The 17,993-nt window shown below is 41.7% G+C and overlaps 1 protein-coding gene across 1 annotated transcript in view; it reads left to right on the top strand.

Annotated features, from left to right (window-relative positions):
• LOC143301478 (serine/threonine-protein kinase tricornered-like) overlaps nt 1-17,993 on the top strand; it is an 82,570-nt gene that overhangs the window by 64,079 nt on the left and 498 nt on the right. The window contains exons 11-14 of the mRNA XM_076615793.1: nt 79-202; nt 2,616-2,711; nt 4,993-5,081; nt 5,961-17,993. The exon at nt 5,961-17,993 is cut by the window's right edge and continues 498 nt beyond it. Coding sequence (XP_076471908.1) covers nt 79-202; nt 2,616-2,711; nt 4,993-5,081; nt 5,961-6,088 — 437 coding nt within the window. The 3' untranslated portion in view covers nt 6,089-17,993. The remainder of the gene's footprint in view (nt 1-78; nt 203-2,615; nt 2,712-4,992; nt 5,082-5,960) is intronic.

Genomic DNA, 17,993 nt, shown 5'->3' with positions numbered 1-17,993 from the left:
CATGACTTTGTGACACAGGCTGTTGATAGACATGACTTTGTGACACAGGCTGTTGATAGACATGACTTTGTGACACAGGCTATCCCCCGTTCTGTTCGGAGAACCCCCAGGAGACGTACCGCAAAGTGATGAACTGGAGGGAGACGCTCATCTTCCCCCCAGAGATGCCCATTTCCAATGAGGCCAGGGACCTGATTCAGAGGTGGGTCTTCACACACTGCACTGCAGTGATTGCTGAACCTGAAGAGATTGTGAACACTACTTGTCAGTTAAAATATTGATAGCACTCACTGGCACTAGGACTGTCATCGATGTACTCCGGATAGTTCTCTTACATGATGAATTTGTTTTGCCTTTGATTTTTACTGATTCTAGGTTTCAGATCACTTGATGTTTGTAATCTGATGAAGGCAGAATAAAGATACAGGTACAAAGATATCAGTGGCTGGTCCGTTATGTGTTGTTGAGTCCATTGACATCAACAGCCATCACCCTCGTCTCCTCTACAGAACCCTGGTGAAATCAGTGTGGCTTGAGTTTGTAAGGCAGTTACTACTGTTGGTATAGGTATCTGTGGTGTGGTTTTACTTTTACTGAACAACGGTAATGCAGTCCCAAGAGGAAGTCCAGGTACAGAGTGATGACTGACGTCCTGACCCATAAGCTCTGTCTTATCACAGTGAGGTGACAGCCCTTCACTGACATCCTGACCCGTAAGCTCTGTCTTATCACAGTGAGGTGACAGTCCTTCACTGACATCCTGACCTGTAAGCTCTGTCTTATCACAATGAGGTGACAGTCCTTCACTGACATCCTGACCTGTAAGCTCTGTCTTATCACAATGAGGTGACAGCCCTTCACTGACATCCTGACCCGTAAGCTCTGTCTTATCACAGTGAGGTGACAGCCCTTCACTGACATCCTGACCTGTAAGCTCTGTCTTATCACAGTGAGGTGACAGCCCTTCACTGACATCCTGACCTGTAAGCTCTGTCTTATCACAGTGAGGTGACAGTCCTTCACTGACATCCTGACCTGTAAGCTCTGTCTTATCACAGTGAGGTGACAGCCCTTCACTAACACTCTGTCTGTAAGCTGTCTTATCACAGTGAGGTGACAGCCCTTCACTGACATCCTGACCTGTAAGCTCTGTCTTATCACAGTGAGGTGACAGCCCTTCACTGACATCCTGACCTGTAAGCTCTGTCTTATCACAGTGAGGTGACAGCCCTTCACTGACATCCTGGCCTGTAAGCTCTGTCTTATCACAGTGAGGTGACAGCCCTTCACTGACATCCTGGCCTGTAAGCTCTGTCTTATCACAGTGAGGTGACAGCCCTTCACTGACATCCTGACCTGTAAGCTCTTGTCTTATCACAGTGAGGTGGCAGCCCTTCACTGACATCCTGACCTGTAAGCTCTGTCTTATCACAGTGAGGTGACAGCCCTTCACTGACATCCTGACCTGTAAGCTCTGTCTTATCACAGTGAGGTGACAGCCCTTCACTGACATCCTGACCTGTAAGCTCTGTCTTATCACATTGAGGTGACAGCCCTTCACTGACAAAGACACTGGTCAGCAGCAGTCGAGGGTCTGACTGGGGTGATAAAATAGTTTAGGTTTACCAATTGAAACACTGCACAAATCTAAGATGATGGTGTTTGATGTGTGAAAGGTCAGACCAGCCAAACAGTTTCTCCATAGAGCCCTGAATGAAATGAAGAAATGATGAATGAAATGGATACTTATATAGTACTGAAGATGAAGAAATGATGAATGAAATGGATACTTATATAGTACTGAAGATGAAGAAATGATGAATGAAATGGATACTTATATAGTACCTGTCTTCAGTCATAGACCAAGCTCTAAGTGCTTTTCAAACTCGGGGTTATCTGCACAACAGGTTGCCTACCTGGGTAGAGCCTACTGATGGCTGCCATTTGGTGCTCATCATTTGTTTCCTGTGTCATTCAATCAGATTTCAGGCATGCACACATACACACTCAGACAGCAAGTTACATTTTACATGTATGACTTTTTGTTTATGCACCCCACCATGTAGGCAGTGGTACTCTGTTTTGGGGTGTGTGCATCCTGGGTATTCTCATTTCCATAACCCACTGAACATGGACATGCATTAGATTATCTTTAATGTGCGTATTTGATCTTATGTGTGCATATACACACGAAGGGGGTTAAGGCATTTGCAGGTCTGCACATATGTTGACCAGGATCAGGAAAATCTCCACCCTTTTTCCGATTGGAACAGATCATCCTCTGTCTTTAAAAAAAAAAAAAAAATGTTAACAATGGCCTTCATCTTCCTTGGAGCACAGTGGCTATACTTGTAATACACCCACTAAAATGCTCTCTCTCTCTCTCTCTCTCTCTCACAGATACTTACATACACCCAACACAATAAACACATACACACATGCATGCGCATATATGCATGTGTGTGCCTGCACCTACATGCGCACATTAATACACACATGTACAACCATCCACCTACCTGTGCACACACATTTACATGACAGTTTGGATGTTACCACACCTTCATGCTGATTACAACAGTTCAGTTCTTTGAGGAAGTGTGTACTGTGTGCGTCAGGTTTTGCTGTGATGCAGAGCACAGGATCGGCACCAGTGGCCCAGAGGAGATCAAGGTTCATCCATTCTTCAGAGGGGTGGACTGGGAACATATCAGGTACACCCTCACTGTCTATGCACTGTCCTTACACCAGCACTGTTCAGGGGAGTGATTAGTGCAGGTGAAACTAGACTCCAGGAGCCATGTATTACAAAAAATGTATCACTGTCAGGTAGACTTTTCTATATTTTAATGCAGTGTTAACCTTAGCTTCCATTTTGTTTATCATTGCTTCCATCTTGTTTGCCATAGCTTCCATTTATCCATCTCATATTCAGATTAGTTTAATGTGATATAAGTGGGAAAATGTGACTATCTCTAATAGTATTATTGGTACACCAAATTGTCACTGCAGGATGTTGGGTTTTTTTTTGTTCAGTGCCCTACCTCTTAAAAAGACTGAATTTTCCACACACACACATGCACGCACGCATGCACACATGCACATGTATGTGAACACTCTCTCTCTCTCTCTCTCTCTCTCTCTCTCTCTCTCTCTCCCACACACTCCCACATATTCACAGACACACACACACACCCCTTAATGTGTCTGTCCCAGTTCACCTGTCTTTGCTTCCTCTGTACAAAGCACATGTACACATATGATTGCACACAGAACAAGAGAGGCAAGGCCTTCAAGACTCGACTTGATACAAAAAAAAAAAAAAAAAAATATAATTGTTAAAATGTGTTCTGTATTTGTTATAAAGGTTCGGGTTAAAAAATAAAATTTTTTTAAAAAAGTCCCAACCAGATTCGAACCCCGCGTGTTCGGGTGAGAAGAAACTGTCTGACCTATTACGCTATCGTGGCTCCTTAACTGACATTCTAAAATTTAATATTTGAATATACTTTTTTAAAGGGCGATAAATCAGTTGCGGTATTTGTAGTGAGAACACTGTTTAAATCATATTATTCTGGTGTATCTTGTGCATTCAAAAAATCTTTAAGGGCAATAAAAAAAAATTCTTTTTAAGTCCACGGTAAAGGAGACGTGGCTATCACCACAATCACACTGCAACATTTAGCCGTTTTCTCTAGATCTAGATAGATGTACAAGTTTAGTTACACCCGCCGGTCAATTCAATTTCTCTTTTATGTTCATTCTAGTTTTATAGTTTTAAAGTTGATATGAAAATTTAGTATTTTGTTAAATTAATAACATGTAGAGCCAAGTACAAGTACTTCTAAATGTCGTATGAAGTGAAAAGGACTTCATTTTGAGAAAAGTCAAGACTGGAAATTTTTTCGTTTCATCAATTCAAGGGTATTAACTTGCATGGTTTACAATTTTTAACTGTGAATTCCGACTGATTCTGTGGATATTTTTATGGCAGTTTGTGAGGCGTTCACAAATCTTTCTCTGAATAAATATTTAACGGTCTCTTTCTCCAACTTTCCATCACATGTTATCGTGTATTGTCCATTGAATATAGGATTGAACGGGCAGGTCAACAACTTGAAACAAAATGGCGTCGTTCGGGTTCGCGAAGAATATGAGCACGCGCTTTGAATGTGTATAAATATGTGTACGCAACTGATTTTTGCCCATGACCTTCAGGGCTCAGCCAATAGATCTATAAAGTCCACTCATCGTATTGATTTTAGTATTTTCCGAAAAAGACCACTTGGGCGAATGAACATAGAGAAAGCCCTGTACACTGAGAGTAAAACACACAAGCTTTTTAATATTGAGTATAATTTCAAAATGTAATGTTTAAGATGAGAAAGATCAGTTTAAAGCAAATTAAGTCCCCTAGCATTAATTACAGAGTAATTTCCCTTTTTTACTATTTCCACCAAAAACGTTTGCAAAATAAATAAAACTTCAATGCTTAGCAAAAGAAGTTCCTGTTTGAACAAAAAAATGATAAAAATGACTGCTCTTGTTGTTGAGTCAGAATATCAGATCAAAGTGCCAAGTTTAGAGAATAAAAAAAATATAAATATAACAGTAAATGCAGTTTGCATATAATTTGGCTTCTTTTTAAAAAAAATTTTTGTGCCCATCCCAGAGGTGCAATATTGTTTTAAACAAGATGACTGGAAAGAACTGAATTTTTCCTATTTTTATGCCTAATTTGGCGTCAACTGACAAAGTATTTGCAGAGAAAATGTCAATGTTAAAGTTTACCATGGACACACAGACACACAAACACACACACACACACAGACAACCGAACACCAGGTTAAAACATAGACTCACTATGTTTACTCAAATGAGTCAAAAACCCTCCACCCCACTGCCTTCCAGACACTCATGCAGATTGTATGTGGTCCGTGTTTCAGTCCAGTGACCCAAACCTGTCAAAGTAATCACCAGGTGTTGTTCTTGCAGGGAGCGACCAGCTGTGATACCTGTGGAAGTCAAAGGGATTGATGATACGTCCAACTTTGATGACTTCCCTGAAGTAGATCTCAAACTGCGTAAGTCCCTACCGTCTTGGGCAGTCATGCATGCCTACAGTTCCAGAATGGCTGTATTTGTTGCAAAAACATGTAAAAAATCAGTCAGTTGGCCGTTCTGGATTTCAAAGCCACATATCATGTGTTTTGGGAGAAAAAACAAAAAAAACACATATGGGCAACTTTTTTCACAGTTGGACAAACCTTACGGGGAAGGAAGTTGTAGTTTGAACAGTGTGTGCATGCACATAAGTCTGTAACCAGCTAAGGAAGAGCCAAAGTTGGGAGAAAACGTGCTCAACTGATATGTAGCTGTCACAAGCCATTGTGTGTGACTGATGAAGACGATGCAGAGGAAACCCTCACCATGGAAAATAAAGAACCAACAAACTTGATGCTGCCAGATCTTCAGGAAAGAATACTGTGAACGGTGTTTACAAGAACAGAAAAGGGGAAACTTGGTTTGTGCACACTCTACAAATTCTAATTCTCCATCAGTCATGGTGACTTTGTTGATTGTCATCGTCACATTGATTCGAAAAATAATAATATAGTGGCAGAAGAGAAAAATCAGGTGGTCAGGGTTTTCACATCATTCATTGACTGGTTTAAATTGTGACAAGAGCTGATTTTTACTTTCGTCTCTTTTTTTCTTTTCTTTTTTTTTTTTTTAGCAGATTTGTTCCCCACTCTCATCCTGCTTGTTTGCGTTTTGTGGTGTATGTTAATGTATGGGAATGTGCTTGTGTTTTTATGGTGTGTGGATGAGTGTTTGTGTGTGTATGTGTGTGTGTACGCATGGTTGTGTGCGTGTATTTGTTGATCATAATAAGACCAGCAATCAGAATGATGCAGCAGTGCAGGTTTGATCATGTGTTCCAATGGATGGTGGGTGTGCAGCCACCCCATCCAGAGACGACCCCAAGGACTCCAAGTACAGCAAGGACTGGGTGTTCATCAACTACACCTACAAACGCTTTGAGGGACTGACCCAGCGAGGACCCCGCCTGCCCCTGTCCAAGAGATGAGGCCTCTTCCTCCACAGCTGCCGCGGATCTTTCTTCACCCATAGGCCAGTCCCACACCCCACACCCCACCCTTGTTTCCTCGGTCATCACTCTTAGTCTGTACCACCATGTTCATTTCGGTTCTCTAGTGTGAAGACAGAATCCCTTCTTTTTTTTTTCCAACCTCTCCTTGCTTGTGCAGACTGCAAGGCTTTTTTGCTCTGTCCCGCATTACTACTTCTTACTTTATGGTATGTTCTTGGCTTCATAGTTTGGCTTGTGAGATAAAAAGTCTTTTCAGGAATTTTTTATTTTATTTTATTTTTTGTTTTTTGCATCTGCTTGTTGTTTGAACATGGTTTTCTCTTGAGGAGGAACAGTCCTATTCCCCAGTAGGTGACCATCGTGTCGCTGTCCCTGTGTGTGTAAAGCATTGGTGGGCTGGCTGGTGTTCATTCCATCCCTTCCTGATCTGACTTCCTCACTGTCTGGTGTCTGCTTTCTGCCTGGCTGTATGCAGGAGGCTTGGTGTGGGTACAGTGTGGTGTGGGTACGGTGTGGTGTGGTGAGGGTGAAGTGTGGGTATAATGTGGTGAGGTGTGGGAGAAGGTGTGAGAGGTGACCCCAGCTGGACAGTTGGCTGTGTGCCAGAACTGAAGTGGCTGCAGGCCACAGTGATGGCTGGACATGCACAGTGTCTGACTGACTTTTTGTTTTGTTTCTTTTTTCTTTCTTTCTGGGTTTTTGGGTTGTTTTTTTAAATCAGAGCCTGGACATTGGGTGAAATGTGGTGTACCATGTGAGATGGTTGTGGGTATCACTGGTGTGTGCTGGTGTCACTGGTGTGTGCTGGTGTCACCGGTGTGTGTGCTGGTGTCACCGGTGTGTGTGCTGGTGTCACTGGCATGTGCTGGTGTCACTGGTGTGTGCTGGTGTCACCGATGTGTGCTGGTGTCACTGGTGTGTGCTGGTGTCACCTGTGTGTGTGTGCGCGCTGGTGTCACCGGTGTGTGTGTGTGTGTGTGTGTGCTGGTGTCACCGGTGTGCGCTGGTGTCACCGGTGTGTGTGTGTGTGCTGGTGTCACCAGTGTCACCGGTGTGCGCTGGTGTCACTGGTGTGTGCTGGTGTCACCTGTGTGTGTGTGTGTGCTGGTGTCACTGGTGTGTGCTGGTGTTGCCGGTGTGCGCGCTGGTGTCACTGGTGTGTTCGCTGGTGTCACTGGTGTGTGCTGGTGTTGCCGGTGTGTGTGCTGGTGTCACTGGTGTGTGCGCTGGTGTAACTAGTGTGTGCTGGTGTCACCGGTGTGTGCGCTGGTGTCACCGGTGTGTGCGGTGGTGTCACTGGTGTGTGCTGGTGTCACTGGTGTGTGCTGGTTGGTGTGTGAGGAGCAGCATTGACAGCCAGCAGATAGGGGGAGTTCAGTGAACTCTTTCTCTCTATGCTGTGTGGAGTGGTGGGGGGAAGGGGAAAGAGCTGGGGGGCAGGGGCTTATTCCCTTCTCTGATCTGGTTATATGTCAGCAGTGGGTGTTTTTTTTTTTTCTTTTTCCAATAGACACTAAAAGGGTTGGACAAACATTGAATTAAACAGCAGTGCAGGGACTTTGCCCATGGTATCTGTGCAGTGCCTGCTACTGTCAGCCCAGTCTGTGTTGCTTTATAGATGGTTAGATATATGGATGAGGATGTACCAGTGTTCACTGGGTTATACTTCCAAGGAGGCCTTGTAAGAGAAAAAAAAGCAGTTTCAGTTCCGTTCAGTGAGGAAGGTATCATGGTGCCAGTAGATGTGCACTGGTCAGGCAGGTCTGGAGACTGGCTGAAGGGAGAGAGAGAGGTGTGACTGGAAAGTCCCGGGGCCATGTCATTGTGACACACAGGTGAATTGGACTAGGTTTTTACAGGCTGCGGCACCTGAATCCTTCCTTCTGCATGTGTGGAAAAGTCTGGAACTGGCATGGTCAGATTGTGGCGTTAATTTGGTACAGCAGAGATTGCAGTAAGATGTTGATATGCATCAAGAAAGTAAAACAGATAACAGAAGAGGAGAAAAAAGAATGTAGAAGATGAGCAAAGGAAACCAGCAAAAGAGCGAATGTTTGAAAGTTTCACACCGTTTTATTACAATAGTTCATGTACGTCCACCATTCAGTTGTAAGTAGTATTTTTTCTGCTAAGATGCATGAGCAGTTTCAATTTTGAACACAGTGTGGTTTTTGTGATGCTGTCAAACTTCATATGATTCATGATTGTTGATTCAGTGCTGCTGTGTGAGCACATTGTTTCAGTCTTTGAAATCATCAGGTGATGTTTTGCTTACTGCAGTGTTGGTTGGCCCGGAGAAGTCTTTTGAGTATTGCTTCATGCATAGAACTAAATATACACATTGCTTATGCACTGACATTGTGTGCTGATGTGAAAGAAGTGATGTAAATGGAAAGGTGGTAGGTTGATACCAGTTCTTTGTGACCCTGATCAGTTCACCATGGACCCAGAGCCAGTTATTCCCCTTTCTTCTAGCATGAAAACATGGCTGATACATTGGGAATGATCACTTACACCCTGTTGGAATAGTGCCATTCCTGTCTTGAGTCATGCTGTAGGCTTGTCATTGTTTTCATTAAGTTGATGATTATGTGGGATAATTGGAGACTGGTATGTCTTCTGTGGGAGAGATATGTACAAAACATTAGTGACAGCTTCTCTTAGCCTGCTGATCCCTTATGATGCACCCTTTTAATGAGTGCCCCAAGTGTGTGTAGATGTGTATAAAAGTGTTTTGAGGTTCTTTGGGTACTGCTCTTGAATGGCTGTCGACTGTTTTGTGTTTGGATGTGGATGGTTCAGCAGTGTCTTCCTTTCTCTTTATTGCATCAGGCTGACGTTCAGGGGACTGAATCCCTTTCCTCTCACACCCTTCCCTTCTGACCCCCCTTAGCCCCGTGACTGCTGAGTCTTGGTAAAATGAGTCAGTGCGGAAAGTTTGTGTGTAGGTATCAGTTGTGTAAATGGTTTTGCTGAACGAAAGCAGTGCAGTTCCAAAAGGAAGGAGATCAGATAAATGGTGGCTGACATGGTGACTCGTAAAGTCTTGTCTTATCTTAAGTACACCTCACTGACATCCTGACCTGTAATCTGTCTGACCTCAGTAAGATGACAGCCCTTCACTGACATCCTGACCTGTAATCTGTCTGACCTCAGTAAGATGACAGCCGTTCACTGACATCCTGACCTGTAATCTGTCTGACCTCAGTAAGATGACAGCCCTTCACTGACATCCTGACCTGTAATCTGTCTGACCTCAGTAAAATGACAGCCCTTCACTGACATTCTGACCTGTAATCTGTCTGACCTCAGTAAGATGACAGCCGTTCACTGACATCCTGACCTGTAATCTGTCTGACCTCAGTAAGATGACAGCCGTTCACTGACATCCTGACCTGTAATCTGTCTGACCTCAGTAAGATGACAGCCCTTCACTGACATCCTGACCTGTAATCTGTCTGACCTCAGTAAGATGACAGCCCTTCACTGACATCCTGACCTGTAATCTGTCTGACCTCAGTAAGATGACAGCCCTTCACTGACATCCTGACCTGTAATCTGTCTGACCTCAGTAAAATGACAGCCGTTCACTGACATCCTGACCTGTAATCTGTCTGACCTCAGTGAGGGGACACTCTTCACTGACATCCTGACCTGTAATCTGTCTGACCTCAGTGAGGGGACAGCTCTTCACTGACATCCTGACCTGTAATCTGTCTTGCCTCAGTGAGGGGACAGCTCTTCACTGACATCCTGACCTGTAATCTGTCTGACCTCAGTGAGGGGACAGCTCTTCACTGACATCCTGACCTGTAATCTGTCTTGCCTCAGTGAGGGGACAGCTCTTCACTGACATCCTGACCTGTAATCTGTCTGACCTCAGTGAGGGGACAGCTCTTCACTGACATCCTGACCTGTAATCTGTCTGACCTCAGTGAGGGGACAGCTCTTCACTGACATCCTGACCTGTAATCTGTCTGACCTCAGTGAGGGGACAGCTCTTCACTGACATCCTGACCTGTAATCTGTCTGACCTCAGTGAGGGGACAGCTCTTCACTGACGATCATGCAGGTCAAAGGCAGTCAAGCAGCAGTCAAGGACTTAGTGGAAGGGCAGATTTGGGGAGGCATGTGGAGATGTGTACAGAGATGACAGAGCCCTTTGACCTTTCCACTCCTGTCCTGTCTGTACTGCCCCTGCCTTCCTCATGCACGGGGTGAGGGGGATGGGGGTGGGGAGACTTTGGGTGACGTTCAACATCAACATGGAATCAGTGTCCCATTATTGCACAGCTGCTTCTGTCTTCTGTACATGTCTGCTTTCGCTGGGAGGAGTGAATGATGATGAATCAGTGACCTGTTTCAAGTTGATGTCAATTCAGTGAAACGTTTCATGTTATTTTTGTAGTGACTTTGTTTTTTTCATTTTAATACTGTGGTCAGAGTTCATTCTAAATTGAAAGGTATTTACATCAGTATTGTGGTTTCTGAGGGAAAAAAGCTATCAATCACATTACCATTTGAAAACAAACATTAAAAGTAGGAACATTTTTTTTTGTTGCTTTCATAGATTATGGCTGCTCTCAAGCAGTCCCAGTGTTTGCAGCAAGGATCCACAAAGCATTTTGGAAAGGGTGTCTTCACTGATGTGTAGCGTACATGTTCCTCTGTGTGTATGTGTGTGTGTGTGTGTGGAGTGGTTGTTTCAGTGGGTGTGGTCCAACTGGGCTGTCATTCATCCAGACTCTTTCATCCTCATGAGGCCTTAACTGTGTGATGTACACATCGTCAGGTGAAAAGCCTTACCGATCAACATTATGCACAGGATTTTCTAGTGAAATCCTCCCTGTGTTGACTTCTATTCATATACATCGGTTACATGAATCAGGTGGCTGTTTGTTTTTGTTTTTTGTTGTTGTTTTTTTATCAGTGTTGGGTTCTGTTGCCTGGTTTTATCCTTGTGGAGCCCTGTGGAGGGAAAGTTTGTGGAGAAAGAGAATGATTGTGGAGAGATTGACAGGTTTGTAAAGAGGTTGACAGAATGTCTGTACAGAAAGGTTTGTGGTGAGATTGACAGGAGGTTGACAGAAGTTTGTGGAGAGGTTGACAGGTTTTTTGAGGTAGTTTTGTGGAAAGATTGACAGGAGGTTTGTGGAAATGTTGAGACAAGGTTTTGCGGAGATTGACAGGTTTGTGGAGAGATTGACAGGTGGTTTGTGGACAGTGGTGGCCCTCAGACTGGAAGACAGCTGTGGCCTTTCCCAGTGTCATGTCAGAGGCAGACAGTGACTTGGTGCAGAACTGCACGGTTTGCCCATTCCCCGTAGTGTCTGTGTGTCCATTGATGTTAACCTGTCCATAGTGTCTGTGTGTCCATTGATGTTAACCTGTCCATAGTGTCTGTGTGTCCATTGATGTTAACCTGTCCATAGTGTCTGTGTGTCCATTGATGTTAACCTGTCCATAGTGTCTGTGTGTCCATTGATGTTAACCTGTCCATAGTGTCTGTGTGCCCATTGATGTTAACCTGTCCATAGTGTCTGTGTGCCCATTGATGTTAACCTGTCCATAGTGTCTGTGTGTCCATTGATGTTAACCTGTCCATAGTGTCTGTGTGCCCATTGATGTTAACCTGTCCATAGTGTCTGTGTGCCCATTGATGTTAACCTTAACCAAAGTGTCTGTGTGTCCATTGATGTTAACCTTAACCAAAGTGTCTGTGTGTCCATAGATGTCAACCCTGTTCACAGTGTCTGTGTCCTTAGATGTTAACCTTAACCATAGAGTTTGTGTGTCTGTAGATGTCAACCTAAACAGTGTGTCCAAAGATGTTAATCTTAACCATGGTGTCTGTCTGTGTTCATAGATGTTAACCTTAATCATAGTGTCTGTGTCCATAGATGTCAACCTTACCATAGTGTCTGTGTCCATAGATGTTAACTTTACCATAGTGTCTGTCCTGTTGGAGTCTGCAGGCATGGGGCCACAGGGCTTGTCACACTCATCTTTCCTGCTCCACAACTGTCTGCGGTGTACCTGTGTATGTATATAAATGAAGAGTTTTGAAGGGGAGAGAAGCCAGACATATCCTAGGATCAGTTCACAGTGCACTTTGTTGCTGTTAAAAGTATGCACTCTCATTTCTCTTGTCTAATGAACTGTGTTGCTGTTATCTCAACATTTATGTGTAGAGGTGTTGGAAATGATCATGTTCAAAAATATGTTTGACCACAGCACTGGTTTTCCAGTAGTTTGTTTTGATCAGTAAAGGGGCAGTTTGTTTTAGTTTTAACATTGAATGACTGTTGTGTAGTTAGTCCATACGGATTTAGCATCTCCCGGAAATGTACTGGTTTTTGTGTTCATGTGTTGGTTTTTAAACTATTGCTGGTAGAATGGACACTTGCTTCTCCTGTGTTGGTTTTCCATTGCAAACAACAGTGTTGGCAGTCCTCTTCAGAAACATGTTATTGACTGTAAAATGGTCATTTTGTGTTTTGTTCACAGTACCTTTAGTTGCATCCTGACCAGGAACTTGTCTTCCGGACTGTAGAAGTGATGAGTGCAGTTATTAGGACTTCCATGCCTTTTTTCTTTCTTTCCACTGTTCATATGCCTGTCTAGTAACTGACACTGTGGTCTGAGTAATAGTTTGCTTGTTTTGTCTTAAGCTTGTGATGTTGACTTATTTCATTGTTGGTGTGTAACATTATCTGGTTTATTTTTAGGTTAAAAAAAGAAGAGCTTTTGCGTTTGGTTAATAGTTCTTTAAACGTCTCTTGTATCCAAGATGACAGCTGAATGAGCAAAAACTTGATTGTATGTTGTTGCAGAATTATATTATTTTACTTATTTAGTCTGTTTGTGTTTCTTTCATTTAATAATTTCAAATAACTTCCATTTTCATCTCAACTGTTGGTTTATCAATATGTAGCAGCTCAGATTTGCCATAATCCGTATTCTATAGAATATATATATATATGTATTCAGAATTTATTTATATCACTTGAGATTCAAAGAAATATTGATAATTCTCTATCGTGTAGAAACTATTATAACTTTCATGAATTCCTGTTGTATTATGTGTGTTTTTGTTTTTGTTTTGTTTTTATTTTTGGGGGGGCATGTTTTTTGTTGTTGTTTTTTTTTACATGAGAGATAATGTATTATACTATGGCAACATAAATTAATCAACCAAAAAAAGTGAAATAATGTTAAAAGTGTGAAAAAAGAATTGAAAAAAAAGTATTGAAAGATGAGCATGAAGCCAAGTGTGAAAAATAAACACAGTAATAATAAACACTGTCACTTCATATATTTATTTTGAATAAGAGAAAATTGTAAAGCCATTGCCGCTTTTTTGTTCTGTCTGAAAGAATTAAATATCTGTATATATATATTTTTTTTTTCTTCGTTATTTAAGTGTGTTACTGTTAGTTTCTTTCTGAACTAATTTGATGAAAACCAGTTGATATATTCGTTCATGATTTGATATAGAAAATACTGTGATTTTTGGACCTTGTGTCAGAAGCTTTGTGTCACCACACACCCCTTCCCTCATGTCTTCTTAAGAAATGCTGTGTTTTGGGCTTCATGTGGGTTCCTGTGAAGGTGTTCCATATCATTTTCTGCAGAAGGTGTGTGTCTGTGTTTGGCATTTAACAGCTTTCTTAGCAGCAGTGTTTAATTTGGATGACAAGAATTGTAAACAACAACAACAACAACAAAATTGTAAGTCAAAACATTTTGGTCAGTCCCACTTTTCAAGGAAATGTGAAGGGGATTCTTTTTGCTTTATCACAGTAAAAACTGAAACAGGAGTAGTACTTGAAAGAGAGTAGTGCAGAAAGTTGGGCAGTATTCAGAATGTAGAGAGAAAAAAAAAGGAATGTGTAAAAATATAGGAAATGAACATTTGATGCTAAAGAGCATGAATAAATGTAAAAATCTGAAGTTAATAGAGAGCATATTATGCTGCAAAATGTGTTCAATGTTTTATTGAAAATAGAGATCAGTTAAAAAGCATTCTGACTGCTAAAAGAGGATGCTGTGTTCAGAAATAATCAAGATTACTAGTAACTGCTGTTTAGAAACTAATCACAACAGTTTAAAACATGCGAAAGGAACAAGGCATGTACTACAAATGAATATTGTAGAATTTTCAAACAGTTTTGGGGCTAGGGTATATGGAGAGAAGAAGCAAAACGAATCACATAACATTTATGTATGGATATATATATATATTTTTAAAAAATTAGTTTGCAAACCATGTTTTAACTTAGTACTGCCAGTTAATTCCCCTGACTTTCCCCACAGATGTCCCATTTGTGTGGGTAAGAAATGAGATCTCAAAAAAACAACCAGATGTTAGAATCTATGAACTGAAAACTACCCAAACTGATCATTAACAAAACAAGTTAGTTGGGGAAATAATATGAAACTTCCTCCCTTCTGATGTCATCATACAGTCAGATGATGAAAGTATCAATGTTTTTTTGCACACACTAATGAGATGCGAACGAATCCGGGAAAGCACACAGAGTTTGAAACATATTGAATTCAGAACATTATATAGCCACAATAGGGTCCCTTCCTCTAATTCTGTTGTCTGCCTTGGTGACTAAAAAGTAACTGGGTCAGGCGCCATTGTTGACACTCACTGTTCACGTGAAGCAGTCACCAAGAAAATAACTCTCCTGCTTGCAAGCAAAGCTACACACTCTGCATTTAATGGTTGCAGTTGACAGTGGAAAGGTCAGTTAATATATTCTTTGCATATAATGTCATTGTGGAAATTAGGTGCCACTCCAAAAATTCAAAGCTATCTAAAGCCCCAATCATCTGAAACAGTTGGACCTGGATTGGGGCCCATCGTCTGGAGTGAGTTGAAATGTTATCTTCACTATGTGGTTTATTTTTTATAGCATGGTAACATGGATAATGTGACACTGTTTGTCTCTGAATGTGGTTTTGCTTGCACAGGGTCTGTAAGCTTTGTCACATTATGGACATGGTAAAGAGAGGATGAAGTACAAACTTGTGTCCATCACGGTTTGTGGAAAGCTTTTCGCCTGAAGAAAGTACGGAGATTAGAGAATTCAACATTCCATTGGTTGTCCTCTGTGCAGGTGTAAATTTCATTATTTATCACAGTTTGTATGTGACAACTATTACAGCATGCCCTGTGTAAACCTGCTTGAAGAAAAAAGATACAGCATTGCAGTGTGGAAATGTTTACCTCTGTTTTGTTCAAGAAATGTGATTTTCCCCTCCAGTTGTTTACACTTACTTGTGCCTTTGTTTTTAGGATGCTTCAGAATACCTTGTCAGGTCACTGATGTATTGACAAGTGCTCTGTTTTTGTTTTTTTTCCTTTATAAAGTAGCCATGGAAAGAAATTGAAAAGTGAGATAGATATTAACTGAATGAAGCAGAGCCATGTGTGTTGGTAAAGTCACACAGGGTTTGTTATTGTTGCTTTACCACACGATACTGTTGGTTCTGTGAAGGGAGAAATGATGGTTTCAGACTGACCATGAAGAAACTCAGGTCTGTTGTCTTCCCTGCTCTCCACCACGCTGCTTGCAACAAGAGGTGCAGTCTGAAAACGTAGACAGCCAGTGAGGGATCTCTAAAGCAGCTGGAAACAAACCATGCCTTGTCATCCTTTATGTTGTTTGGCGGACTGTTTATGTGTGTTGCAGCTAGCCCATCAAGCATTGTCTCTCCTTCTTCCCCCCTCCCTTTTTTTAAAATCTTTTTTCGGAGAGGTGCTGGGGGTTGGGGGGGGGGGTTGGCTTGTTTCTTCATTTAGAAAGTCTGTTCTGCACTGAAGACTTCTCACTTTCAGTGTCTTTTTTATTTTAATCTTTTTTTTTTCAGATGTGACAGTGCTCTGTGTTTAACATTGCTGAATTTTTGTTTAGTTGGATAGTGCTGATGCGGTCCCATGTCACTGGCTGGACTTTGAGCAACAATGTTGTATGTCAGGTGTTTTTTTTTTAATTATTATTTTAGGATCAATGTGTCTTGTCCCTTTTCTGTTGGTTACTTATGTCTGAAGTGTGATCATGTGGTTGAGCTGTCATCCTATGAGCATTTTTACCTGATAACTTTCCTTCATCTCACTTTGGTTTGATATGTATTTCCGTATTCTCACAGCCTGTGAGCATTGGTTTTCTCTGTTCAGTTGTTTACAGTTGGGTGTGTGATTAGGGAGCAGAATTTGAATCAGTATTGTTTTTGTTGTTACTGAAGCTTTGGTTAGAATTAGTTTGTCAGAAGTTTGCATATCTGGCTCAGTTCTCAAAATTCATGTGGGATCCACAGTGCATTAAGTACAGCATCCTTTCTTTGGTTACGTTCATTGGCATTTACCTCATTTTTCTCAACTATTGGAATCACACAGCATTTTTAGTAAAAACAAGCTATATGTTCCTGCTGTTTTTTGTTCTCTGATTGATTGTAATGTTGTATATGGTTTTATTATGACAGCACATTTCTCTGTGTGAAATTTAGGCTGGTTTTGATGGGGAGATACTTTATTTATACTGCAATGAAATATACTTAATTGTCACATGAGAAATGTATCACAGTGGATTTTTTAGCCTGGCTCATGTCTGTTAACAATATTGAGTCTTTGATGCTGATTATTTCATGTGCACCAGATGCATTCGTGAAACCTTGCTTCATTGTCTCATCCAAAAGACTAGTGCCTAGGCTGTGAGTCAGTCAAGTGGAAGGGAAAGAAAAACCTGTTCTGTTCATGACGACCCATTTACTGGGGTCTTGCACATTGTCCAGCAGGCAGACTCTCCACCCCTTCCATGTGGGTTTCTACTTGTCTCTCTTTCAGTCATGGTTCACACTGACATGCTCCACACACCTAAAATTCCCAACATCAGCTGGAATGAGATCTTGTCTTTAAAAAACAACTGTACATTAGATATTCTTGTGTGTTCAGTAACCTTTGAGCTCCATAATACATGCGACCCAATTCCATCATTCACCTGGACACAGCCTGTGTTGTTGATGACATGTCATCCTGTCAGACAGTACTGTAATGCAGTGTCTGTTTGCTCCTCAGCATGTCTTTTTTGCAGTGTTCCTGTGTTGATTGTACACACCCCCAAAAAGGCTGGAGAGATTCTAAGCTTTTCTGTTGTGCATTCTTCAGATTTAGTTCTGCTCTCTGAAGTGAACAACAGTGTGTCTGGAATACTCCAAATCCACCACCCCTCTGCCAGGGAACGTCACGATGATCCTCCCCAGAAAACATTTTGTTACTGATGTTATCCTCAAGTTGTTAAGGGCTGTTCAGTTTTCTGTCCTTGAAAGCTTCGCTACCCATGATTGTGGCACAGTAAATAGGTGACATCTTTGGTGGTGTTTCTGTGTACAGACCTTACCCTCTATCACATGTGTGATTCTGTTAATGTCATCCGCAGAATGAATGTTTTAGAGAAAAAGAATTTGTGTGTGTATTTTTTTCTCCATCAACTGATGATAAGAGCAGTAATGATACAAGAACTAACTGCCGACATTGCATTATTAGCAGCCAGTTACTGCTGGGCATTATGTGATGGGGTTTGAACACAGATATGAGAAATGAGAGGGTGAGGGAAGTAACCATGAATGTGGTGGACCATTTTACCTTTTTTTCATATGTAAAATGCTAAGTAATGTAAGACATGTCATTGCTGTCGCTGCCTCCCTTTGTGTCGTTTCATTTATCTGCCAAAACAGGTGTGTCCTCAGTCTCTCCCTCAACTGAAGTTGAATGTTCAGAATACTGAAAGTTTGTCATGTGGAGTGTTATATAAGGGAAAATATGCTTAGATTTCTCCACAGAAACATTTTCATTGTTGGATTGTATTCATTC

Source organism: Babylonia areolata, chromosome 27 (genome assembly GCF_041734735.1).
Source record: "Babylonia areolata isolate BAREFJ2019XMU chromosome 27, ASM4173473v1, whole genome shotgun sequence".
Taxonomy (NCBI): domain Eukaryota; kingdom Metazoa; phylum Mollusca; class Gastropoda; order Neogastropoda; family Buccinidae; genus Babylonia; species Babylonia areolata.
Note: the sequence above shows the minus strand (reverse complement) of the source record. Positions and strands in the feature narration are given on the sequence as shown.